The sequence below is a fragment of the Acomys minous genome (assembly GCF_964271855.1).
Source record: "Acomys minous genome assembly, chromosome: 16".
In the NCBI taxonomy this organism is placed as follows: domain Eukaryota; kingdom Metazoa; phylum Chordata; class Mammalia; order Rodentia; family Muridae; genus Acomys; species Acomys minous.
The window spans coordinates 70,449,608-70,476,317 of NC_140498.1; the positions used below are offsets into that span (position 1 = coordinate 70,449,608).

The following is a 26,710-nucleotide window of genomic DNA, read 5'->3' on the forward strand; positions in this document are numbered from 1 at the left end:
CTCTTCTGTCTCAGGGAGCCAGGTGTCCACTCAAAACTTTGGCTCAGTCTTTATACCCACAGCAACCTTTGGGGGCAGCTCAGGATGAGTCAGGATGGCTAAGGCGGGAGAGAATTGCCTCCAGCAGGCAGCCTCCAGGAGAGTGTCTAGTCTCCAGGGCAGGATGCTGCAGTCACGGCCAGCCACTTCAGGCTACTCCCTACAGAGCAAGATGTCTGGGCCTGGCCCACCTCTGCTGGTATAAACTCTTAATCTCGAAGGAGACATGGGCATCTGTCTGTTTCCAGGTCCCTGGGGAAGAGGCTCAGCATGCTTTGAAGTGTGGTTGCCACCCGGAGATCCACCGGGCGGGTGTTGTGGGCAGCTCTGCTTTACACACCCGTGGGGCAGGCATCACAGAGTTACATCTCTGAACTTTCTGGGCAGGAGGATTTGGGGATCCAGAAGGGAAGCATTCTGGTGATGCATACCCTGCGGGGTGGGGGGGTGAGGGGCAGAGTGGGGGGACGGAATCATTGAAGCCAGGAGGTCAGACTCTTGTAACCAACACTCCTGGCTACAAAGCAAGTGTGGCTTCACCTTGGGAGAGAGCCACCTCTTTACAAGATCTCAGACTCATGTTTCACTCCCAGATACATTTAGGATGGTTCCACGTTATGCTACCTGGTAGCTTAGTGTGGGCCTCGGGTTCAGGTGGCAGTGACGAGGTCCTCTGTCTGCCTAGGTGACCGTTCTACTTCCCAATAGCTTCTGGGCCCCCTTCGGAAATAAAGGACTCAGCATTGTCTACAACGGCACTGGACAAAGCTGTGGTCCAGCACATCACTGTAGGATCCGCTCAAACATCCCTTGGCCCCAGAAGGGCATTGGCTGACTCCAGGACACCCCACCACATCAAACCCTATTGAGAGGCTAGGCTGCTCCCTCATCAGCATCCAAGCACCATCATCTTTTCCCAGTAAATCAGACCAAAATGGGGGTGGGTGTGCAGAGGCTCAAGGTTAAGCATGCGAAGATGTACAGAGGTCCCTGAGGTGAGCACAGCTCTCGGTGCAGCCCTGGAGCCCAGCTTCCTTTGATCTCTGAGCTCTTGGGGTGATAGATCCCCTCACCTTTGCACAGAACAGGTGTCAGGGAAGACAGAGAGCAACAAACTGAAGCACCCACAGGGGCCTGGCAGGCTGTGTGGATAACACAGCACTCAAGCACCCTAGGCCAGTTTCTGCCCATATCTAAGGATGTCACCCTCTTCAAGGTCACTGGAGTACATGGCTCCTTATACACACATGGGCTGTATAATCCACAGAGGCTGCAGTACTTCTGAGAGCTGGTCTCATCATTAAGGCCTTCTTCTACTTGCTAGGAAATTGCCCTTCTACTGAGACACGCCCCTACCCCCTCACTGGGGGATTCTAGGCAGGTGCTCTACCACTGAGCTGCACCCCAGCCCCTCACTGGGGGATTCTAGGTAGGGGTTCTACCACTGAGCCACACCCCAGCCCCTCACTGGGGGATTCTAGGCAGGGGCTCTACCACTGAGCCACATCCCAGCCCCTCACTGGGGGATTCTAGGCAGGTGCTCTACCACTGAGCCACACTCCATCCCCTCACTGGGGGATTCTAGGCAGGGGCTCTACCACTGAGCCACATCCCAGCCCCTCACTGGGGGATTCTAGGCAGGAGCTCTACCACTGAGCCACACTCCATCCCCTCACTGGGGGATTCTAGGCAGGGGCTCTACCACTGAGCCACACCCCAGCCCCTCACTGGGGGATTCTAGGCAGGGGCTCTACCACTGAGCCACATCCCAGCCCCTCACTGGGGGATTCTAGGCAGGTGCTCTACCACTGAGCCACACTCCATCCCCTCACTGGGGGATTCTAGGCAGGGGCTCTACCACTGAGCCACATCCCAGCCCCTCACTGGGGGATTCTAGGCAGGTGCTCTACCACTGAGCCACACTCCATCCCCTCACTGGGGGATTCTAGGCAGGGGCTCTACCACTGAGCCACACCCCAGCCCCTCACTGGGGGATTCTAGGCAGGTGCTCTACCACTGAGCCACACCCCAGCCCCTCACTGGGGGATTCTAGGCAGGTGCTCTACCACTGAGCCACACCCCAGCCCCTCACTGGGGGATTCTAGGCAGGTGCTCTACCACTGAGCCACACCCCCAGCCCCTCACTGGAGGATTCTAGGCAGGTGCTCTACCACTGAGCCACACCCCAGCCCCTCACTGGGGGATTCTAGGCAGGTGTTCTACCACTGAGCCACACCCCAGCCCCTCACTGGGGGATTCTAGGCAGGGGCTCTACCACTGAGCCACACCCCAGCCCCTCACTGGGGGATTCTAGGCAGGTGCTCTACCACTGAGACACACCCCAGCCCCTCACTGGGGGATTCTAGGCAGGTGCTCTACCACTGAGCCATGCCCCAACCCTTCACTCAGGGATTCCACTACTAAGTTATATTCCCAGTCCTCATCTCACGTTTTTATTTTAAGAAAGGGTCTTGTTAAATTACCCCAACTGGCCTTGGTCCTTTCAATCTTCCTGTCTCAGCCTTCGGACTAGCTGGATGATAGGTTTCACCTTCATTCCCAGCTTGGGTATTTCTTTTAACAGTCACCCTGTGCTCCAAGAGAAAGGCCTATGCATTGTCGCTCCTTTAAAACAAAGTACCCATGTTAACAAGGACTATGCCTCACTCATCCTGAAACGTCTGGACTCCACAAGGGATCTGACAAGGTCAGTTGAACATGCACTCAGTTCTCTCTGGGTGGAAGACCACTAGCTTGCTCCTTTTCATTAGGTGAACTGGCTGAGCCCTGGGGTAAACTGGGGTACAGGCTTTTTTTTTGACCAGGCAAGAGCCCAGCACACAGCTCAGCAGAGCCCCAGACACCTCTAAAGAGGTAGGTGCCGCTGCAGGCAGGCAGCTTCTAACTGCTCCATGTCAGCAATTGGACCAAAGCCCATAACCAGAGGGAGCCTGTTAGCAGATCTACTTTCAAGACACATGGCAGTCTACCCAAGCACGTGCAGCTGGGCACACCAGGGCCACCCCTGCAAAGTCCCAGCCCTTAGCCTGTCCTGTACCAAGCTACCAGCAACTTGATTAACAGCCCCAAAACCTGCTCAGCAACTGCTCCTGATGTACTGTTCTCCTTAAATGGAAATACTGGGTTTTTCCTTCCTTCCCTCCTTTTTTTTTTTTTTTTAAATATATATTCAGTAGATTGCAAAGCCCTGGAGATATTCCTTTTCCTTTTGAACTGCTCCATGCGGGATACCCAGGCTCCAAATTTGTCTCTCCCTCCACTGGTGAGACCCCTGGTCCCCTACTGAGCTCTGAAGGGAGCAGGCTCTGAGCCTCTGGCCCTGGTTGAGCTATGCGATCTAGTGGCCCCTGAAGGATGGACAAAGGTGATCCATGCGTAGGTGCTGGAAAGAAATGCTGAAACTACTAAGGGTCATCACTGCATTCTTTTCCAAGGGAGGGTGGGCGGGCCTACGTGTCTGTTCGCCAGGGGCCAAGATGGTGACCCTCAGTTGCCAGCATACCCTGCAATAGTGGGGCAGAGGTTTCACAGTAATGAGCCTTGAGGCATTCATCTGGCTCCTGGCATCATCAAAGCTGCCACCTAAACACCTCAAAACAGTATGGCTCCCTTGCCAGAGACCTGCATAGAAGGCCAGCTTCACACAGTCCCGGCATATCCACGCCAAGGTACCCTTCGCACCAAGGGCATGCAGGTGGCTACCTACCGACGCTGGTGATCTTCTGAGAGCCGAGGTCCTGCAGTAAGGCATCGATGGCTGGGTTGTGTCTGGAGTACAGCTCATACCGGTTGATGCCGATGTGGAATTTGAGCCAGTTAGGGTAGAGGTCCACGGCGGCCTCGCCGGTGGGCAAGAATTCTGCACCCTCAGCACCTTCGTGTGGCCTGCAAGGAATACAGGCAGGCTACAGTCAGATGCAAAAAGAGAGAGAGAGAGAGAGGCCAGGGGCTGAGGAATGTGGGGAGCTGGTCCTGAGGGTCAGGCAGGGCTTGCGACTTTGGGTTCAAAGTACAGGATCGTTAAAAGCTGCCTTCACTCTGCCATGTCTGCACTTTCCTCCCCGGCTGCGGTTCCACCGCCTAATAACACACCTTAAGGCCTATAATTCTTATTTACCCTCTAGAGACGCCCCAGACAATCCTAACTACCACTAGCCTGGACCCAGAGTGTCAGCGCTATCTCAACATCTCCGGCCTGGGGTCACCAAAAGTGCCCCCACAAGAATGATGTCAGCTGGGAGTGTGTGGGAAGGGGCTGACTGCCAGCTCTTCCTGGGACCCAGGCAACCTGGAAGTTGTAGGCACACCCAAGCCAACCAGAAACCTTCCCAGCTTCCTGCCTTAGTTCCAAGAACAGGCACGGGACTGGTGCGAAGGGCTAGATTTGGTTTTAATGAGTGGAGCCATAGGTGGGCACGGCAGGACAATGGAGAGTCCAGGCTCAGAGGGAAGATGTGCTCCAGCCTGCTTTCTCTGGCCGTGAGGTTGTCCGGAAGTAGAAAAGACCTTCTGGGAGCCTGCTAGGTTGGAGGGGGAAGAGGGACAGTTTTAGCTCTACTTCAGTGACAGGTGAGGATACTTCAACTCTAGTCTGTCCCACACTAGAGGCAAAAGGAAGAAGGAGGGGGGGCCCCCTCCAAGAAGCCACACCCCTGACCGCTCTCTCAACAGGATGGTTTCTGGCTAGCAAAGGCCAGAAGCAACCAAATGGCTCACATGTGCCAGGCACAAGGCACTGGGCCTGGTGGCATGGGGGGAGGGGGGTCGGGGAGGGAAAGGATTTCTGAGGCTGTTTTGGACCAGAGGCACGAGCTACCCGCCGCCGCCGCCCCCCCCCCCCCACTCCTGCCTGGGAACCTTTGCAGGTTATTTGCTCTAGCCAGCTGGCGGTTAATATTTCACTCTGCCCGGCTTATTTGGATCCGTGCAGCTGTGGGGGTTGGGGGTGGGCACAAAGCTGGGCAGCTTGGAAGAGAACTCCAGGATGGCTGTCTGCCTCCCTATAGCCAGGCAGAGTGGCCCCGGGCTCACAGCCTTGCAGGGGTGGGGGGGGGAGGCGTCCACATTGCCAGCATCACTCCTCAGCTGTCTTTGTCCTCCAGTGATTGGATTTAAAAGACTCATTAGGTACATTCAGGCCTTTTGGAGGTGTCCACCCTGAAAAGCTAACCCATCGGACTTTGAGCCAGCAGCCCAGCCCTTCCCAGGGGAAGGTGGCTCGCTCCCATTCCCCCTGGCTGGCTTTCCAACAAATTCATTCATCTGCTTCCTCAGCCATCGCCAGGGCTGGCCAGCAAGCTTCCTTGTAGGTGGAGCACTGGGCTCCCCTGGCCTCTGGTGGGCCGCCAGCTTCCCACACCAAGGCACTGAGAGCTTCCCAAACCTCATCAGCCCTTCTCCCTAGGAAATCACTGTGGAGACAAAGGCAAGGCTCACAGTAAGAGGCGCATCTGCCCCGCCCACCAGACGTCCCCAGCAGCTTCCTCTAAGGGTCCCCAAAGGTACACAAAATGCTTGGCCCGTGAAATAGCTTTCTAGAGGGATGTCTTTATTCCCGGAGGGTCAGATGCCCTAGCTCCATCCCAGCCCCTTTTCTCTGCTCACCAGTCAGGATTCTCTGCTGCTTTGGGGTTAAACCTGATGTCGCTGTTCACATTAAACAGGACGTCGTCCTCTGTCAGTGGAGGCACAGCCCCCTGGTAGAGTGGGTGCTCAAACAACTTGGCTAAGAGCGATCCGTCCCCGCTGGGGCCAGGGAGCGGCACCCGTGATCGGGACCCAGGGTCTTTAAGCAGCGGCCGGTGCGCCGGGTCACGGGGTAGCGGGGAGCCGGGCTCCTGACCCCGTGGAGCGTTATCAAGAGGCTCCGCTGCGGGAGGAAGCTTCTCCAAGGAGTGGGAGGTTAGGTTAGAGGCTGGATCTGAGCTAAAGTCTTGCAAGATGCGCAGTGTGTGTTTGTTGGGCCAGCCTGCGTCGCCACCGGCTGACTCCCCCGTTTGGCTCCTCGCCTGGGCCCAGCCTGGGCCAGCTGCCTCTGCCGCCGGCTGAGCGCAAGAGCAACCGGGCTCCCCGGAGGTTCGCGCGGTACGCCTGTCCAGCTTGGGTAGCAGGTCAACAGCAATGTGCAAAGCGCAAGCCAGTAGGAACACTACCAGGATGAGCACGCGAAACCTGCGCACCAGGATCATCTTCATGGCCGCGCAGGCCAGCGGGCTTGGGGGGGTGGGTTCTGGACGCGCGCTCCACCGGCTCCCCTCAGCTTGGCACCAAGCCGGTCACAACTCACGGGTCAAGGTCCATTTGGCGTACAAGCAACTACCAGCTCGGGGGCTGTCCCCAGACTCGGACGTCGTGGAGGACACCCGCCACCAAAGCACCGGCTCTCCAGGGCATCTCGGGGGGCGGCCAACGGCTCTCGTCTGTGAAGCTGGTGGCAGTAGTGACAGGGAACGCAGAGACGGACGACGGTCTTCGAGACAGCGACCACACTCATTGGGCGTGTAGGCAGAACGCACGGCTGTTCATCCCCGCCAGGGCACGACAGATCCGATCCAGAACGCGGTACTCATGCTCGGCCACGCCGAGTGCTGGGCGGGTGACAAGGCGGCTCCTCTGCGCTGTCAGGCTGCGGCTGGGAGGCCGGGCTGGAGAGACAGAAGCGAGAGGGGGAGCACGAGGGGGTGCGCAGGGCAAAGCCGCGATCTGGCAGGTGCAGCGGGCCGACCTGGAGCGCAGCGCCCGCACGGCGGAGCTCTAGGCACCCCGCGCCCGGCCCGCTGATATCCGAGCGCCTCGGAGCCGCCCCCCCGCGTCAGCGCCCGCAGATTGGCGGAGCCCCGGCCCCGCGAGGCCCGGCTAGCCGGGCGCTCGCGCGCGCTCTGCTCTCTCCTCCCCTCGGCCGCGCCCCGCAGTGTCGCCTCGCCTCCTCCGCGCAGAGCCAGGAGCCGTAGAGGCCCGGCCGGGAACCCACAGGCGGCGCGGGCTCCGGCCCTGTGCGCTCGGCTCTCAGCCTGGTTGCTTGCGTCCCCGGAGCTCCGCGCGCCGCCAGCTGCAGCGGCACGGCTCCTCCCCGGCGAGTGGAGGCCAGAAAACAGGCCAAGTCCCTCCCCGGAGCCCGCGGGGCGTCTGCGCGGCCGGACGAACTCCCCTCCGGGTGGTGTCCTGGCACCTTGGTCACCGCAGCCCGCTAGGTGGAGGACTAAGGGACGTCGTTGCCACGCGGCGGAGAGAACGGCGTGGGAGAGCGTTGGGCCCCAATCCGAGGGGACGCCAGAATCGCGGCAAAGCTGCCGGGCCCACCCCACCCCAGGGGACACGCCTGCGCCTTAACCCTGGCGGCGCCGCGCGGGGCTTGGCTAAGTGGCGCGGGTGCGCGGGCGGTGGGCGGGGCGCGTCTCGCTGCCTGCGCTCTGGGATGCTAAATCGGGGTGCACACTTAGGGGAGGTCTGCTTTTACCATGTGGCCTCATCTGCGGCCGTGGGGCTTCTGGATCCACAACCCCTAGTAGGAAATAGGAATCCATGGGAATTTCTGCTTAAAATTCTGGGAAGATAAGCGGGAAAGAGTCACACATCCAGAGGCAGAGCCGACCTTCCGCCTTCAAGCACCTGCAAATTTCCAGAGCAGCCTAAACCAGCTGCTGTGTAAGGGAGTGAGGGGGCGGAGCCTGTGCGCTAGGGGAGCCCCTCTTTGTCATCCTCTCCTGGCTGTGCTCCCAGGCCCTCTAATGCTCCCAGTGAGGCCGAGTTCTCTATGAATCGAGTGCAAGGCTTATGTTATTTCTGAAGCGTCAACGATGAGCCTATGGTAGCTGAAGCTCCGGTAGACGCCCGCTAGCTGCTTGTTAGGGCAGAAGAGAGTTGCAGCCAGCTAGGTGGTCACCAAAGGTGCCCCCTAAGCCAGTAGAAAGGGAGAAGGCGGAGTTCTCCATACTCCTGTAACAAGAGCCTATGCCTGTGCTGGGCTGCGTAGTGGAAACCCAAGAGTGCAGTAGGTGGGGCCTAAACAGAGGTGCACCCCCAGGAAGGTATGGCTTACACCTAGGAAAGTGAGACATGCTGCACCCTCCCTCCCTTTCACAAGGACAATGAGTTTGTGTGTGGGTGGTGGGTGGTCCTGAGGTGGGAGTAGAAAGAAAGCACCCCCATGATGGGACCTCTGGGCATCGATGAATGCCTCAGGGCAGAGAGGCACCAGCTGATGGACTGAGGAATGGGGGGGTATGTGCCAGTTTGTGGGGCTCACTGTTGTCTCCTGGTGTCCTGGATACTCCCTTCTCCATAGTTGTGTGGCCCCTTAGAGAAGTCCTGGCTCTCTGGCTCCTACCCTAGGGAAAGCAGGACGTAGTAGCCAGAGTAAACCCAGCGGAGTGGCTGTTTTTGGCAGCAACTCCTAGCCTTCCTCTCTCCCCAGGATACAGGCACTTCACAAAGCGTCTCTGGAGAGCCTTTGCTCTCCTAGTTCCACCCAGAGGCCCCAGAAAGGCCAAGGTGACTCATGCAGAAATGTTCTCTGAAGGTTTAGTTTAACCCCAGAGGAAGGCGGGACACACTCTGTGCCCCAGCAACTCTGAGGAGGAATTTAACACAGAGACACACACAGAGATGACACACATGGGGGGACACAAGGGAAAATGGTGACATAGATACATACACAAACACACAAGTGCATGTAGACATTTTGGTATAGACACTGAGACAGACACAGGTATACACACACACACACACACACACACACACATACAGGTGACACACGAGGAAAAACAGTGACACATGGACATACAGGTGTGTATAGATATACACAGATGCACAGACACAAGTACAAACACAGGTGGCACACAGATACACAGGCACGGGTACACAGAGAAACACTGATATGCAGGCGCACACACAGACACAGGAACTGAGCCTCACTAGGCCTCTACCTTATGGCTAGGTGGGCCTGCCTGAGGAGGACCAGGGTGATGGCATGAAACGCCTGTCAGAACCCAGGGGGCTGATCTGGAGCAGTTCTCCTCCAAGGCAGAGCTGTAGTAAGCCATCATGAAACGCATCAAGCGTGTAGAGGTTCGGCAGAGAGGTGGCATAGCTGTGAGGAGCCTGCTACATTAGCAGAGTGGCCAGCAAAGCCCTCAAGACAGTACACTTAATACAGACGTGTGCTTGAGGGAATACCCCCTCTTGTCCATCTGTGTATGATGCTCACGCAAGGACTGCTGTGCAAAGGCCCTGGGGCACAGCTGAGCAGGGAGGCCCGCAGAGCTGAAGCTGAGTAAGGAGTGAGGGTGAGGGACTTTGAGGCAGTGACAGTGTCTGGGGTGGGGGGTGGGGCCCACAGGCGACTGCCAAACAGTGAATTGTGTCGTCAAGAAGGCAGGCCATGGGAGGCTAGGGATAGGGCTAGAACTGGGGAGGGGGGAGGGGGAGGGGAAGACATGTACTAACTGTTGTTGTATTTGTGTGGTTTGGCCTCAGAGGTTCCGGAAAGGGGAACAGTTTGTAGGGTGAACGGAAGCAGGCACCAGAGCACCCAGGACTGAGTTGCCACACCTGGAGGGGCACAGACAGGCCCGGAGTCAGGAATGGATTGGGAATTTTCACTTGCTGTAGGCAGGTTTGGTCTCAGGAATCCAAACCAGTAGAGAAAACTAGAACCCTCAGAAGTACTGGGCTAGGTCAGGAGGGATGGGGCCATGGGTGGAATACAGTTAGCATCCCAGGGGCCCCAAAGCATCTTCAGGAAGCCAAGAAGCACAGCAGGTTGTTATCAGCAACGGGAGGGAGGGAGGGAGGGAGGGAGGGAGGGAGAAATAGAGGGGAACAGAGCTGGAGAACGAAGTATTATTATACCCCAAACAAGACCAAGCGGGTGGGGAGGCCAGGCACGGCAGGATGCAAAGTTAAACTTACCTTCACTAAGGGGATCTTAAAAAAAAAAAATCTGTTCTCTTCCAGGTAAAGAGAGAAGTCTTGGTCCACAGAAACGTCCTCCTGGTAAAAGACTCCTCATGTTTCCAGAGCTCCCCAGGAGCCTGTCTGTCACATATCAAAACTGCACAAAATAGCCAATGTGCCACAGAGGCACAGTTGAGGCTTATGTTAATCTCACACAGTCATCTGAAGGCAAAGCTCCATGCCCTATACTCATAGGGTTGTATCTTGATTCCTTGCAGTCATATGGGGGCTATATCCTTGTGCCCTGCACTCATATAGGGGCCATATCCTGGACCTCTACAGTCACATGCGGAACCATTTGTAGGCATAAGGTTACTGTGTGGTTTAAATGCTGGTTTCTGTACCCTCCGTGTCTGGTTGCAAGCTTTGTTCTGAGAATTTACTGTCTAAATGCGTAAACTCTGCTCCGCAGTTGGCCCCCTGATATGTCAATAAAGCAGTTTACAGCCAATCAGTGAGCAGGGGAAGAATAGGGCTGGACTTCCTGCCAGCCAGGGGAGGAGTTAGGGGAGGAAGTAGGGGATTGAGCCTCAGGGTAGAGTCCAAGGAAGATCAGGAGGAAGGAGCCGGAGCTGAGGAAAGCTACAAAGTGCAAGTATTTCTGGGATGTTTGCTGGGAGTAAGGCAAAACATAAGAGGGTTAAGAACAGACTTAAGCTGCTCAAGATTGTGTTGTGAAGCCTTGTATTATAAAAGAGTCTCAAGATTATTTGTGTGATAGCCAGGTTAAGAAATAAGCTAAGAGAAGCAAACACTGTTACATTAAAAATAACCGCGACACACGTTCTGGTCTGGCAGCCCTATTTGCTGCCTTGCTCTGACTTCTACGTGTGGGAGAGAGCAGAGAAATGGGGCGGAGTCTGCAGATGCTGGTAGCCCATACCTTCAGTTGCTGGGAGGGTGAGGGACTGTGGCCTGTGGACTTGGCTCGGGAGCTCACGGAACTCTCTGAAGACACTTCAGTCAGCACCCCTCCCTCACCCATCACTCCACGAACTTACGTCAAGGAGATCTGCCTGGGAAGGAAGGCCTGGGTTGTCTGAGTCAGTACCTGCTTTCAGCACTCAGGGAAGTGGCTGAGCACAAGGAAGTTGGGGCTGGGGGAGGCTTGGGGCCAGTGAAGACACCCCCCCACACACACACACCAGAAGGATTGTGAAAAGGACCACAAGCACTTTGGGGATTCCAGTGAGCTGGGGGCAGGGCCCTGCGGGTAGAGAGGGATTACATACAAAATCTGCTGGGCCGGCCACAGAGGGTCTGTCACTGGGGACAGCTAAGAACAGTGGGTTGAGAAGTGGTCTCTCCACTTCTGCGCCCAGTTCCCTGTTGCTCCTGGGACTCCTGGAGTCAGAGGAGATGCTGTGTGCCCTGAAATCTCGGGGAGTTATAAGCCCTGGCTGGCCTGCCTGGGGGCCCACCACTGACCTCAGTGGCGATGCTGCGTGCAGGTAGATAAAGGCTACACAGAAGCCAGCCCCAATGAGCTGCGTCCGTTGGCAAAGAAAGAAGCTGTGTGTATGGTTGTCTAGAATGGTGGAACGGGGCTGACAGAAACAATCCAGGCATGGTTATCTGGGCATGGATGCCACCGTAGGAAAGGGAAGAGACTGGGTCTAGGACGTTTCGGTGTACAGTGGGCTGGAGCTGGCTGACTTGTGTGTATATTAGCCAGCAGGAAGGACGTCCATGTGCAGAGGGACCCTGGGTTCTCCCAGGATCATAGAGACCAACCCGCTGCGGGATGCCAAACATTCCTATTAAACAGGTAGAGGACGGTCCAGATAGGCCCAGGCCTCCTTCCTCAAGGTAGGAGAAGTGTAATCTGAGAGCTGTCCTGTCCTCTGGACTCCCTACCCTGGTCAGGCTTGGAGCTGTCCAGCTAGCAACAGAGAAAGGGCCGTTGGGCCAGATAGCCCTGCACTCATAGCTCTCTGGTGTTTCCTTGGGGTTCCTTGTCCACAGCTATTGGGGAAACGGGTCCTGGTATCAGATTGACGCTGCAAATCTAGTCAGTGTCCTTAGGTGTGGGGGGAAAAGAGACCTCAACGGGATCTGTGTCCTCTAGGCTAAGTCCGGGGGACCAGGGGAGGAGGATATGGCATGACTGACAGCTCTCAGGATGGACATGCAAGAAAACCCACCAGTCCATGGGTTAGTACTTGAGACTAGTACTTCTTCAGGCACAGCCCAAGGAGTCTGAAAAGCAGGGGTCCTTTGTTTTAAGTAAAAGGAACAAACCCGGAAGCCAAAGAAGGGTTGGGGGATACAGGCTTTGTGGCAGCACTGGGGAAACTGAGGCAAGAGGAGGTTCCAGTCCAGCCTGAGCAACTGAAACGCCTAGGGAATCCTGGCTCAAGAAAACACCATCGATACCAACCCAGAACCACACAAACATAACAATTAAGAATATTGACTTCATTTTATACATATTTTATACTTTCAATACAGGATTTATTTTTTTCCCCCTTACCATACAGGAAGTCGTTGACAGACGAGGTGACCATCTTTGGACCATAATAAAAATGCCAATTAATTCCCAAGGGCTGATGAGGTCCCATGTATTCACTGAGCTGTGTGTTCATGCATCTGGAAGGTACATGTACATGCAGATGCATGCTGCGTACGTGCTGGGCAGGTGCACGTGTGTATGTGCGTGCTGGGATGTGCTGCACAGGTATTCATACATGCCTAGCCGACTCACTTGGTGGGCTCATGTGACTCCCAGAGCCTGAGACACCGTGATGGCGCTTGTGAGCTCTTAGAAATATTTCCACCTGGAAATTGGTATCACAAATAAAAACACAATTTCTAGGCGATAAAAGAACGCGAAAGGGAAATTAGAACCTATTGTAAAAATGCACACAGACAGGAGCAGAACCTATTAAAGCCTGTAAGAAGCCGCTGCAGACGGGATGAGCCAAAGGGAGGGCTTCGTTTATTAGAAGCGATAATGACTCAGAATGAATGGGCTGAGCTTTCAGCCCGAGAAAGTGAAAAAAAGAAAAAAAAAAAAGAGAGCGTAAAATATGCCCAAATAAAGAGGGGATGGATTTACCCAGAACGGATGGAAACGAACACAAAGGAAAAGAAATTGGTGGGGTTGGTGAGAAACGTGAAGGCCAAGGCTGGAGAAATGGCTCACAACCAAAACATTAAAAAAAAAAAAAAAGTGAAGGCCAGAGGCTGGCAAGATGGCTCAGTGAGTAGAGGCACTTGCTGCCGAGCCTGGGGACCACGTGGTAGAAGGAAGGAGGCAATTGCAACTTGTCCTCTGACCTCCACACTTGCTGCATTGTGAATGCACGTGCGTGCATGCACGCACATGCCCATACGTGCCCACTTTTTAAAAATGGTATTAGTTTTGAGTGAAGGCCATTCGGGTAGTAGACACCTGTAATCCCAGGTGTGGGAGTCGGCGGGGGAGGGGTTATGTGGAGGGGGAGTCAGAAGTTTAAAGTCATTCTTAGTTACATAGTGGGCTGGAAGTTAGCATGGGCCTCAGAAAAGAAAAGCAAAGAAGTTAAAAAAAAAAAGAAATGGAGAGAGTCATCACGCCAGGATGCTGTACCCAGCCCAGATGGGCCCTGGAGAGCCAGATGCCTCAGCCTCATTCGCTTCACAGAGCAAAGAGAACACCTGATAGCCGATAAGGCCTGACAAACTCCTGCTGACACCCAGCCCGCACCACTGTTGAGCTTCAGCAAACAGGAACAGCAGAGTCACCTTGCTGTAGATAAAGCATCTGCAGGGTCTGTGGGGCTCTTGGGTGCTTGCCTCAGGGCAAGAGTTTGTTGGAACACACACAGGCACTCGCTCCTCTTTCCTCTCGAAAGCTTCCTGGAACATTCCTTTTGGCATATCACCTCTGATGGTGACCTTGACTGCACATCCTGATCTCTCTCCTGAGTGGGACCTGAGGCCTCATGGGTACTGGTTAAGTACAGCATTACTGAGCTACACCCGTAACTATTTAACAATTCTGTTTTGAGACAAGGTCTTTCTATGTAGCCTAGGCTGACCTGGAACTTGCAGGTACTCTCCTGCTTCAGCAGCCAGAGTGTTGGGATGGCAGGTATGTGTCACCAGGCCTAGCCTCTACTCTTCAGGATTTTTGTGTTTGTTTTGTGTTTTTGTTTTTGCAGACTTCCATCTTTGTTCCTGCCCCGGATGAGCCAGTTGTGGTTACTCCCTGCCGTCCTCCCATATTTGTGTCAGGCCCAGTTGCTCTGCTGAGCACTGGACACCAATGGTGACTCTGTACATCCAAGGCTCAGCCCTCCTCAGCACTGTGTCTCCTGTGCTCTACTTGGCTACCACTTACTTAGCCCACAATTGCTGAGCCACAAAGCCATGCTTGACGAAAGCCCCGTGAACTCAATTCCCAAAACATGTCCCAAGCCAGCACTCCTCACCAACTCCAGTGGCTGGCCACCCTCCCTCTGTGGGTCAATGACAGCAGCCACTTGGTCTCCTGGTTTGTCACTGGGTCCCAACCAAGACCATCACTCCTTCTGTGTGCAGCTGATGATCTCACTAAGATAAATTGAACAGGCCGACGCTCTACTCTGAGCCTTTCTAGAGTGAAATCCTTGCTCATGGCTCCTGGAACACCCTACCTTTCCAAGCTACTTGTCTTTTGCTCTTCCTACCTACTGGGCAGGCAGGCTCCTACCCCGGGACCTTTGCATCGCCCGTTGTCCTGCCTGAAGCAGCTTTTCTGCACATAGTAGTTGCAAGCTCCCTCAGTTTTCACAGACCTCCATATAAATGCCACATTTTATCAAAAGGGACAGTCAAGAGTCCCCAGGACATTCTAGAGATAGATGGCCTTTGTTGGTGAGTGCCAGGCATAGCAGGATTACCTGGTCATGTGAGAGATTACAAGTCATTGAGTTTAACCTTGAAGGAGAGCAGATCCAGATTAGGTTCTAGGATGTGTGTTGTGTGCTGTCGGGGGTGAGGGGTCGGTGACCAGGAGACCAACTGGTTTCTGTTTGACTGCTTTGCCCCCACTGTGTGTGTGTGTGTGTGTGTGTGTGTGTGTGTGTGTGTGTGTGCGCGCGCGCGCGTGTGCACACATTCAGGTACAAGAGAGGAGAAGATGTGTACATTAATGTGTGCATGTCAAAGCCAGAGGTCAACCTCATGTACCATTGCATTGTTTTTGTGAGACAAGTCTCTCCTTGGCCTGGAACTGGTCAACCAGGCTAGACCCAACCAGCAAGCCCCAGGGATCTGCCTCTCTGCCATCCCAGGATTAGCATTACAAGCATGCCTTAGTCACATTTTTTTTAAAATGTGAATTCTGGGTCTTGAACCCCAGTCCTTATGCTTGCAAGGCCAGCATTTTACTGACTGAGCCATCTCCTCAGCCTCATTCTTGTTTTCTTAAGGCTGCCTCTGCAGGTGGGTGTGCAGGGCAGTGACCACAGCAGCTCTGGTGGCTTAGCTCTGTCTCCTGTGAGGTCTCTACAGTAGGTTCACTCTGACCTCCCTTGTCTTGCTGGAACTGACCAAAGGCCCCTCCATGCTTTGCAGATACTTTGGTCAAAGCAGAGTTGGCCAAAGAGGGCAAGGCAGAACCAAGTCGAAGAGCTCTGAGGCCTCAAATGAATTACAAAAAAAGATGGGAAGATGGGCAGACCTGGTGGGAAGGGACATAGACCTTATAACAGCTCTGTTGGCCAGGCCTTGCCTGGATCAGCACATAGACATGACAACGACTTCCCCTCCTCCTCTTCCTCCTCCTCCTCTTCCTCCTCCTCATTCTCCTCTTCCTCCTTCTCCTGCTCCTCCTCCTCTTCCTCTTCCTCCTCCTCTTCCTCCTTCTCCTCTTCCTGCTCCTCCTCCTCCTTTTCCTCCTTCTCCTGCTCCTCTTCCTCCTCCTCTTCCTCTTGTTCCTCCTCCTCCTCCTGCTCTTCCTCCTTCTTCTACTGGGATATGCTTTGCTATATTTGCTCTCCTGACATGCAGGAGGTGCAGGTGAGGGAGGAAGGCAACGAAAATGAGCAAAACCCTTCAGGCAATGGTCAAATGGTATCGGGGAAGGTTGCTGAAGTTGGAAAAGGTCCTGGTTAACCGGGGAACACAGCACCCCTGGAACAAATCCTGTCCCCTGTAAGTGATACGGAGTGTGGAATATCTCTCTTGGCCTTGATGTTTCCTCCTTTGAAAGAAAGCCATTGTCCACACCATATGAGGCACAGCTGTCATATGACTGCTCACAGTGAAACTCAGGGGCCTCTGGGCAGTTGGGGCTTCAGCCTGGTACCATATTGGGGGGGCCTGTGATCAGGGCTGGAGTTGGGCACCAAAGGCTCACAACTACGCACACTGACCATCTTGTTAATGGAGTTATTAGATTAGGGCTGAGGAGATATATTCAATGTGGCCATATTGAGAAGATGAGCAAAGAAAGCCAATGACTCCCAAGTCCATCCTTTGGGTCCTAAGATGAGGACCATGTATAAAAAGAGAGGAGGAGGTATCCATAGGCAGGTAGTGCTGATGAAGGTGTGGTCCTGTCCATCATCATTGTCTGATTTGGTCCCCTTGCAAGGCGATCTGGCAAATTGTTAGAACTGCACGTAATCTCTTTCTAAGAGACATTCCCTTCTGTCTGGCCCGGGCTTCCGCCTTTTCCCCTTCTTTCATTGTGAAAGTCCTGGGAGGGAATTCCATCCCATTGACATCGATTGTCTCAATAGCCTGCCGGCCACAGGTATGGGCACATATGTCTCTTTGGAATATCTCCATTACTGAGATTGTAACCTCCGTGCTTAGGTTCCGTTGGGCTCTCCTGTACTCAGCTTTCCATGGGACAGCTGGGCCAGTGCTCTCACCCCTCAGGGTTGCGGAGGTCCACCGTCCATCACAAAGTGAGACACTGCAGCTCTGAGGGGCTGGGTGTGCCTGCTAAATGCCCGCTCACTAGAGAACCAACTTCTCACCTCCTTTCCTGGAGCGCAGCCCACGGAGTGCTCCACTCCCTCAAATGCACATTTCCAACACCAGCCAAGCACCAGGTCTTGGGCTAGGAGCCTCCTTGCCTTAGGGTATTCTATGTTTTGCTTCTGTCCCGAGACTTCCCAGGGAGCAGACACTGAAGTGCTGGAGGGGAGGGGAGGGGAGCCATGTGAGGAGGAAGCTTCGAGGGTGGGAAGACTCCGCAGGGAGTGGGCATGTCATCCGCCTGGAAAAGAACAGCAGGTGCCTCTCAGGAGCAGGTGGAGACCCTCAGGTTGGTCCAGTGGGTATCAGAGGCAGCAGTTCTCATGAGCATCTGTGCCTAGCTGCTGGGGCTCCCCGTGCTGGCTCAACCTCATTGTGGGTCTAGTGTTGCTGGAAGTAGCGACCGAGATTGACATATAAAGGAAGCTAGTTGCAAGAGAAAGGATGGTAGCCTTTTCCCACAATGTGGGCTTTATACAATAGATAACATGCTCGGGCCAGTTTGCAAAGAAAGACTGGGAGACTTTGGTCACCTGGGCTTCATGAATGACCAGAGCACATGTGAGATGAACCCCTCTGTGCTTGAAAAAGGCAGACGCCATGAAAATAGCCTAGCAAGGATCATGTGCCTCATAGACTATGTCTTTGGGGTTTTTTTCCCCCTCCACTCACTAGCCCACTTGCATTCTTAGAAAATACTTTCCCTTTCTGAGTGATCTTTTTTCCCCCTCTATTTCTAACCCAGAGCCCCTGTCCCTTTGTTGTGGGACTTAAGAGCCTGGAATCATGAGCCCTCTGGACTCAATCGGCCAGACGCTAAGCATATTCCCCCTTCGCTTTCTCTTTTTCCCCCTGATACTGGCTAAAAGCCTAAACATGCTTTCCCCTGACAGCCTGGGCTTTCTCGTGCCCTACTCTGCCCATTGTGCCTAACTTAAAAGGCTCTCAGCCTCCTCTCTGCGCTCAGCAAGCTGCAAGATTTGCATTTTACCTCCCTGTTGTTTTTCTCCCAAACGCTAATAAAATCGTCCTGGAGATCCCTGTCTAAATTATTTCATTAAAGAGCCTAGGAACCCCAAAGGGAACCCCACTTCCCAGGCAGCATCAGCAGCCTATACAAGCGCAGTCTTTCCGTAAGGTGGCCCCTCCAGTCCAGAGAGACATGTGAAGAGTATGGGGGGGAGGGGGCGGCGGTGTTGCTGAATCTTCCAGAATCTTCCACAGCCCAGAGGGTCGGGTCCGGTAGGAGTGTGTGGGTGGAGACCAAAGGATGGAAGATGTTGTCATGTAGGTTGCTGCCCTCCTTAACAGATAGATTCTAGTGTCTTCCAACTCCCAGGAGATGCAAAATGGCGGAGACTCGTAAAACACTTTATCACAAGTTGCTCATGAGGACGCCATTCCTTCCTTCCTTGCCTTCCATTCCTTCCTTGCCCCAGGCACCAGCCTCACCCCAGAAGGAGGCGGTTGGTAAAAATTAAAAGGCATTTGTTACGTATTATTTTATGCATGAATGCGAGCTGAAGGTTTGGTGATTAGGGCAGAAAAATGCAAATATCAAATAAATGAGATGGAATATTTAGAAGCAAATGTAAAATTTGAGCACGTGAGTAAATCACGGGGAACCGCACCCGCGCCCTCGATTTCAGGCCTGGGGCTGGCACAGGTCTCTGCTGTGCAGGGGGTGGGGCTCTACTCAGCAGTAGAGGCCCCTCTCATGGGGTAGAGGAGCTGCCAGGTGAGGAGAGAGGTGGCCCAGCTGCAGGCCCCACAGCCAGTCTCCGGCCACTCCTATCTGCATTCTTCCCCTGCCAAACCCTCAAAACATTGCCCTACTGTGAGGGGGAGAATCATGACCAGAGAGGGCTGAGCCCATCCAAGTTAAGGTCGTACATCCCACTAGAACCTGCTTTTACCAATACTCCTTGGACCCCGAGCAAACAAACAACCGTGTTCTTGAAATAATTCCTCTTTCCCGGACCCCAGAGGATTGGGAGGTGGACACAGCTTCTAACCACCTGTGTGTGTCTGATATCCGAGGCCTGGGTGTGCACGATTCTGTTATTCATCATCAGAGAGCAAGTTTCCGCAATTGATCAGCGCGGCACAGATGCTTTAGTGGCAAAGAGGGGACCAGGCACCGTCGCTGGAATAGTGCTGGGTGTGAAATGATTGCACACAGATAAATTCTGCAAACAGCTGCCTGCAATAGCATTTATGTTGGAAAGTGTGCACGAGGTCATTACCCAGGGTTTTATAGGCCATTCCTTGGCTCAGCCCCAGGGCCTTGCTTATGGCTTTGCAGAAAACATCTCACTTTATGAGTGACAGATGGCATTTATCACACCTTCCATGATAGTTCATGGGGAGATGGGGCTGGGCCGCCACCCCCCCAACCCCCGGTGGAACCTGAGTGGGTGCTGTTCTAGCCAGAGATGGGACCCTGCACTTGTTTCAACTGTCCTACTGGCTCAGTGAGTCACAGTCACAGTCTTGTCACTGTGCCTCAGGTTTTCTTAGCTCTGGGGAAGGCCAGTCTTGACTATATCTCTGAGCTTGCTTCATCATGTCGCACTTCTTTGGCTCTAAGGTCCCTGTGTGGACCTCCTTGCCCAGGACTTCCTCTCCTTGAAGAAGGTCAGTCAGAGGCCTGAGCTCCCACTCAGGCCACATCAAGCAGTGAAGGCCACAGTCCCTTCTGTTGCCTCACTCTGGCTGCATGCAGGCTGAACACAGGCTGGACGCAGCCTCCTTTGGGCTCGGGATAACAGCTGCTCAGATCTGCCCGGTGCATCTTTGCTGGTATCCCAATAGACTTTGGAAAGCAGGTTCAATGTGCTTCGCTCAAACAGTCAACAGCTTAAATACCACTGAAACGTAGAGTTCCTTGTTGCTCCTCTGCTCCAAAGGCTCAAGGAAAGATGGCGTGGGAAGCCGGGACTCAGCCTCAGTTGAGAGAGTGTGTGCCTGGCTTGCGCAAAACCCTGGGCTTCATCCTTAGCATTGCAGAAGCCGAGCAGATTGGTGAACAGAAGTAGAGGTGGAGACAGGAGGATCAGAAGTTCAAGGTCACCCTCAGTTATATCATGAATCGGAGCCATCTTGAGACACATGAGAGCATTTCTCAAACAAACAAACAAACAAACAAACAAACAAGAGCAGGCTAGAGGGATGAGTCAGCAGTTAAGAGCACTCATTGCTTTTGCAGAGGACCTCAATTCATTTTCCACATGGCAGGTCACAACCATTTGTCACGTAATTCCAGCTCTACGGAAGCCAGCACTCTCTTTTCACCTCTGTGAGCATCAGACACACATGCGGTGCACATACATACATGCAGGCAAAGCACTCAGACATATGAAATAAATAACTCTTAATTAAAAAAAAAAGGCAGTATGACAGACAGCAAGCTCAGAAGGGCAAGGGACACATGGCTCACTCTGTCACTGAATCTTGGAGTCTACACCACACAGACCCCAGGGCTCCTGAGAGCTCCCTAAGCCTCCCTAAGCCTGCACACATGGAGACCTCTCTCCTTGTCTCCGTGGGTGGTGATGCTTCAGACTGTCGTCCTCTGAGATGGTCTGAATCATCTACACTCTCTTCAGGGCCAATGATGTCCTTTTACTGAGGCACTATGGGTGACTTAATTTTGTCAGTGGACCTGCGGGACACCAAGACTGAGGTGTCAGGTCTGCTTTAGACAATACCCTGGCTCTCATGCAGGCGATCTGAAGTATCAAGTGTGCCTGCCATTGCCACGAGGATGGACTGTTGTTTTGACCCTCACTGGTAAATGTAGTTCTAGCTCTGATGGTCTCTCTGGTCCATGGCCCCCACTTCCTCCCCCACATCCCTGCTAGCATCATTTCCTGTCTGCAGCTCCAGTGATAAGATCCAGACTGATGGATCTGTGGGCTCTGGGGACCTGGCTGAGATTGGGGGATGGGGGCATGTGGCCATGCAGCAGGGCATCTGGGTCTGCACATTACAGCAGGGACCCAGCCAGGCAGACTGTTCCCACCAGAGGTTTCAGGATGCAGCTCCTCAGAGATGTCTGCTCAGAGGTGTCAGGGCCTCAGGGATGAGGACATGTTGGTTAATTTTTGTCAACTTGATGCAAACCTAGACATGCCTTGGAAGAAAGAATCTCAACTGAGGAACTGCCTCTGTCATATTGGCGTGTGAGGCGTTTTTGTTGATTGCTAATTGATGTGGGAGGGCCTAGTCCATTGTGGGTGAGTCCAGTCCATTGTGGGAGGGCCCAGTCCATTGTGGGAGGGTCCAGTCCATTGTGGGAGGGCCCAGTCCATTGTAGGAGGGCCCAGTCCATTGTGGGAGGGCCCAGTCCATTGTAGGAGGGCCCAGTCCATTGTAGGAAGGCCCAGTCCATTGTGGGAGGGCCCAGTCCATTGTGGGTGATCCCAGTCCATTGTGGGAGGACCCAGTCCATTGTGGGAGGACCCAGTCCATTGTGGGAGGACCCAGTCCATTGTGGGAGGGCCCAGTCCATTGTGGGTGGTGCCACTGCTGGGCAGATAGTTCTGGGCTATATAAGAAAGGCAGCAAAATAAGCCAGTAAACAGTGTTCCCCCAGGCTCTCCTGTGCTCCTGTCCTGATTCCCCTCGTTGACAGACTGTGATCTGTGAGCTGAAATAAATCTTCTCCCTCCCTGGGTTGTTTCTGGCCAGTATTTGTCACAGCATCACAGAAACAGAGCAAACAAAGGCAGATACCCAGAGTCCAGCAGTGCCCTGAAACCCAGGAGGGAAAAATGTGAGAGTTGATCTTAATTGTAAACTTAGTGGGATTTAGAATCATTGTGGAAATGACTTCAGGGTATGTCTCAGAGGGAGTATCTAGGCTGGGTAAACTGAGGTGGAAGACTGAGGTACTGGAGGAAGCAGGCTGAGCACCAGTATCCCACTCTCTCCCTCTCTCTGCTTCCTGATGGTGGATGCAACACGATCAGCTGCCTCACACTCCTGCCGCCATGCCTTTCCCGCCATGATGGACTGTGTACCTTCAGACTGTGAGCCTAGCAGTGTGCACTTATGAAGCTCCCATCCAAAGTGTTCTAGGGCCCCACATGCCCATTTTGGTTTGAAGTTCTGCCTCAGATGCTGACTGGACTCTTCCTAATCCACAGAGCAGTGAGTGCCTTGGGTGCTCAATTGCCCCATGTGAGGGAGAGTCCTATGAGCTGCAAAATACTTTCTTATAGCTTTGCTCAAGCGTGTGGTATGTGCGCATGCACACACACACACACACACACACACACACACACACACACACATACACATACGTGCACACACACACGTGCATACACACACACATACCCCAGGTCCTTTTCCAACAAGGGCTCTGGCTGCTGGCATAGGTAGTCATGGAGATGGAGAGCCCCTTTGCAGTGGGGTGCTTTGTAGTCTCTTGGGCCCAGTAAAATGAGCAGCTGGCAACACAAGGGGGTAGCAGCTTGCTCTCCCAGGGCCTCCAACTTCCTGGGGAGCTGTGGATGAAGCAGGCTTTCTCCCAACAGTTTATTGGGATTGAGAGGGTTTCTGAGGAGACAGCCAGATTGATCCTCAGCAGGTTGAGGATGGCGTTCCTTACTGAGAGACCCCTAAGAAGGAGGCTAGCGAGAGGGTCTGTTGCTATAGTTATTAAAGTCAGCCTTTACATCCCCAACAAATCAGGCTTGGATGCTTGTCCCCAATAGGGCAAATGAAGACACAGTTACTAGTGAAAAGCAGACAAAGGAGATTAATTGAATGTGGCCACATTGGGAAGAGGAACAAATGGGTCCTGCCATATGCCCTCCCCAAAAATCCATCTTCGAGTCTTGACATGGGGTTTAAGTTTAAAAAGACCAAAATGGTAGGCATAGTTAAGCAGTCCTGGTCACCACTGTTTCAGCTTCAGTCTCTCTGAGAAGTTTCCTGAACTGTGTGAAATCAATTTCCTAGAGACAAGTCCCCACCCCACCCCCAGTTGCCACTAAGCCTCAAACTCCATTCTCCCTTTTCTCCCAGTGTGAGACTCCTGGGGGAAATGCTAGCTCCTCAGGTCCACTGTATCAGTAGTCTGGTACCCAAAGGGAGGGGTACAAGTGTCCCTTTAGACTGTCTGCATTCAAGAATGTTAGACACTTTCTCTCCATCCCAGACCCTGCAGGCTGCTCCATCAGCACCCTATTTTGGGCCCATGGATGTGTTGAGGACCAACCAACCAATCACAGTACTATTTATAAAAGATACAGAGCTTGAGTACAAATAGGGCCGAGCAGAGACAGGGATGTGAGGACCACTTTCAGGGACCCAGCCCCAATGGGGGCAGCCCAGGCTCCACCAGGCCAATACTGCTCCCATGGCAGAGCCTCAAGGGACCCCTCCCAAGCTTACTCTACCAGACAACTAGGTCCCACTTCTGTCCTCACTGCTCGGCCATCCTTACCCACAGACACCGCCCCACCCCTACGCCCCATCACTGTGGCCTGGCACATCCAACTGCAGGTGCAAAGATTTAAATAGTACCCAGAGAGGTCACAGTCTAGACTCTAAATACTGCATAATGAGAAACAGGAACCTGAGGACAAGAGTGACTTCAGTGCCCACAGTCTTACCAGGTGACACACACTTTCCAGCCCTCTCTGACCTATGTTTGACGCCGTGGCCCTCCCAACAGGCCTGCAGGGCCACACAAGGAGCTCAGCATCCCATAATAAAACCAATGCCTGTCTGGGCTACAACAGAGATCTGAAATGCTTCACTTCACCCCCCCCCCGCCCCAAATCTGGAAAGGGCTTGGGTTGGCTGAGCCATCTAAGCCGGGTAGCTAAGGACCAGATGTTACTGGTATGGGGGGGGGTTCACTCCTGAATCCCAGTGAGTTGTTCCCCAAACGGGCAGTTTATACCTAGCTTCCAACCCCTCCCATGGCTCCAGCATTGGACCTCAGTGCTGTCCTGTGGCCATCGAGACCCCGGAGATGGAGGAACCCAGGTACAAACCAGAGCCGGAAGCCACAGTGAACCTTTCTACTTTAGAGTGTTTCCACTCTTACGGAATCAAGAACAAAGCAAGAATGTGGGTTGTGGCCAGGCTTGCTTTCGGTTGCCTGGTGGAGACAGCTGGATCTGCCGGCAAGCGCTGTTTTCTGAAATGAGTTGAATGCGAAGGAAGTGGCACTGTTCTGATGACCCCAGGCATCACGCTGGCCTGCCACACTGTGTGGGCAGCTGTATCTCTACTGTCCGTCTCTCTCAGCCAAGGGCCTGTGCTCATGACCCATTTGCCACGGTCGGGGGGGGGGGTGGGGCGGCAGGGGAGGAAGAGTGTGAAGAGCTGCAGGAGTTGGGCATGGTGGTACACAGCTGTCATCCTAGGACTTGCGACGGAGGAAGGAAGATCGAGAGAGTTCAAGGCCAACTTGGGCAACTTAGCACGCCCCCCCCCCCCCGCCTCAAAACATTCCCCTCCGGGAAAGAAAAGAAAGGAAGAAAGAACACAAACACGTTGTTCTCGCTCCATCCCCAGACTCCACATGTCCAGTCATAAGTAAAAGAGGAGGTGACCTTCCTGAGAAGCCATATTCTGCCCTCTTGCAGCCTACAGAGATGAACAAGGCGTCAAAGGGTTGGGGCTACAGCTCAGTTGTAGAAGGACTCCTTGACATTACAGAGCCCTTGGGTTCTGTTCCCAGTGCTGCATAAGCTGGGTGTGGTGGCACAGGCACTGGATCACAGCACTCAGAGGGGACAGGAAGGAGGATCAGACATTTGAGGTCCTCCTCAGCTATGTAGTTAGAGGCCAGAGGATCACAAACAAACAAAAAACAAAACAAAACAAAAAAACCACAAACCAACCAACCAAACAATAAAAAGCAAAAATAACACCTTAAAGGGTTCAAAAGTTTGGAAGAGTGAAGCGAGTGACCTTGAGCTCTTCTCAGGTGAGGAAACCCAAAGTGACTTCCTTGAGGAAGTTCCTGCGAACGAAACTCCTAGGCCACTCCTGGGTCACCTGGGCAATTTAAAGAGCCACTGTGTTATGTCCTGTGCTATTTCTTGTCCACTTCCCAGCTGCCCAGATACTTCTGAGGTATATCAAATGGGCCATCCCCACAGGGCTTAAAGCAGCCTCCTATCAGTGTTAGTGTTAATGACAGGTCCTTACCTTACGCACCTCTTTTGTTATTACTTTCCCTTAAATTAGGTAAGATGTCAGGCCCAGGGCAATTTGACTTCAAGTCTGAAAGCTGTTAAGTCCATCTCCAGTGTCCAGCTGCGCTCAAGTTGATAACTATCAACCAAGCAGCCAGCAGCCCAGCTCTTCCTGCAGGCTGATAGCTTGGAACCCTTCACGGGCACCTTGCGGAAGTTACAGTACAGCCATAGCTGCTTGCTCTTGAAGCACAACACCAGCTACAGATGATACTGGCCCCAGCCATGCCTGGTTCAAACAGCTTACACTCAGCCCTCTGCCCTTGCAAACCTCCTTGGTCTCTTGCAGCCATTTTCACCCACACCAGAGGAGAGACTTGGCCCCTGGGGCCCAGCCAAATGATGCGGTTGGTGCAAACATAATGCTTCATTTGCATACAGGGCTGCTCTGATTGGTACATATAGCCACATCCCTTTTCTGGCTATATAAACAGGCCCTTGGCTCCTTATTTCAAGTCAACTAGAAGACCCTCTCCTGGGCTTCCCTGGAGTATTGTCACGTGAGGCCAGCGGTCTTTCCTTGGTGGGCTTTCGATCTTTATCACTAGTGGAGTGGGCTGAGCTGGTAGCATGGAGAGAAAACAGTGGAACAGCAGAGCAGCAACAGAAGCGAAATGGAGACAGTGGCCAAGGAGCTTGAGAGAGAGAGAGAGAGAGAGAGAGAGAGAGAGAGAGAGAGAGAGAGAGAGAGAGACCATGAGCGGTGGCGGAAATAGACAGCACACAGAGGGCAGGGAGCCAAGGCTGAGGAAGGCTGGGGGGCCGTGAACAGCTGGAGATAAAAAAGCTGCAGACCACAGCAGCTGGGCGAGTGCCAGGGAGATGTCAAGACTTCAGAGCCAAAGGCTGAGGGTCCCAGCCCACCGGAGGCCTATTTTGGGAGCTGTGATACCAGGAGATGCTGCCTGCTGTTGTCATTCGCTGCTGCTGGAAGCTGAGTGTTGTCATAGCTGCCAAGTGCCCGGGTGGCTACTGGTTGAAGTCCAGAGCAGTAAGCTTTCAGCTTGAACATAAGCCTGTGGCTTCTAAAGCTTGGAGAAGCGAGCTCCTGGTCGTCAGGGTGTTGGTAGCTGCTCGGATGCCATAGTAGGTCTCCCTGATCTGGTGGTGAAATCCTAGGAGAGTCCTGGTGAAGCTGCCGGTCTTCGGTTTACATCGGAAGGCCAAAGAAGTTGGATTCTGATGGCAGTGGGGGATCTGTGACCATACCACCCTTAGCACACCCAGTCTCACTTGATGTCAGCCAAGGTTGACAGCAGCAGTAACAGCAGCACAGTGGATGTACTCATCAGCAAGAGCAAAAATGGGCAGGCCAAAAACGACACTTCTTTCCCCCTCAGACTTCTTTCTATCTGGGCCACTGGTGGAGGGTGCTGCCCACACTAGGGTAGAGTCTTCCCCCAACTCGGTTAGAGCTTCTGGAAAATATCCTCTGAGCTATTTCTGGGGAAAACCCACCCAGATGTGTATCTTTTAGTACCAGATCTGATTGAGTTGACAATCAAAATTAACCATCACAG

General features: G+C 53.6%; 1 protein-coding gene and 1 long non-coding RNA gene across 2 annotated transcripts in view; one reads left to right on the top strand and one right to left on the bottom strand.

Moving 5' to 3' along the window:
- FAM20C (FAM20C golgi associated secretory pathway kinase) overlaps positions 1–6,828 on the bottom strand; it is a 64,495-nt gene extending 57,667 nt beyond the window's left edge. The window contains exons 1-2 of the mRNA XM_084762537.1: positions 5,665–6,828; positions 3,767–3,945 (exon numbers count right to left, since the gene is read on the bottom strand). Of these exons, the coding sequence (XP_084618663.1) occupies positions 3,767–3,945; positions 5,665–6,254 (769 nt within the window). The 5' untranslated portion in view covers positions 6,255–6,828. The remainder of the gene's footprint in view (positions 1–3,766; positions 3,946–5,664) is intronic.
- LOC311586489 lies at positions 6,495–12,557 on the top strand. The gene is made up of 2 exons (XR_014775541.1): positions 6,495–6,621; positions 10,015–12,557. It is a non-coding gene; the product is annotated as an uncharacterized lncRNA (long non-coding RNA).
- The last annotated feature ends 14,153 nt before the right edge of the window (positions 12,558–26,710 follow it).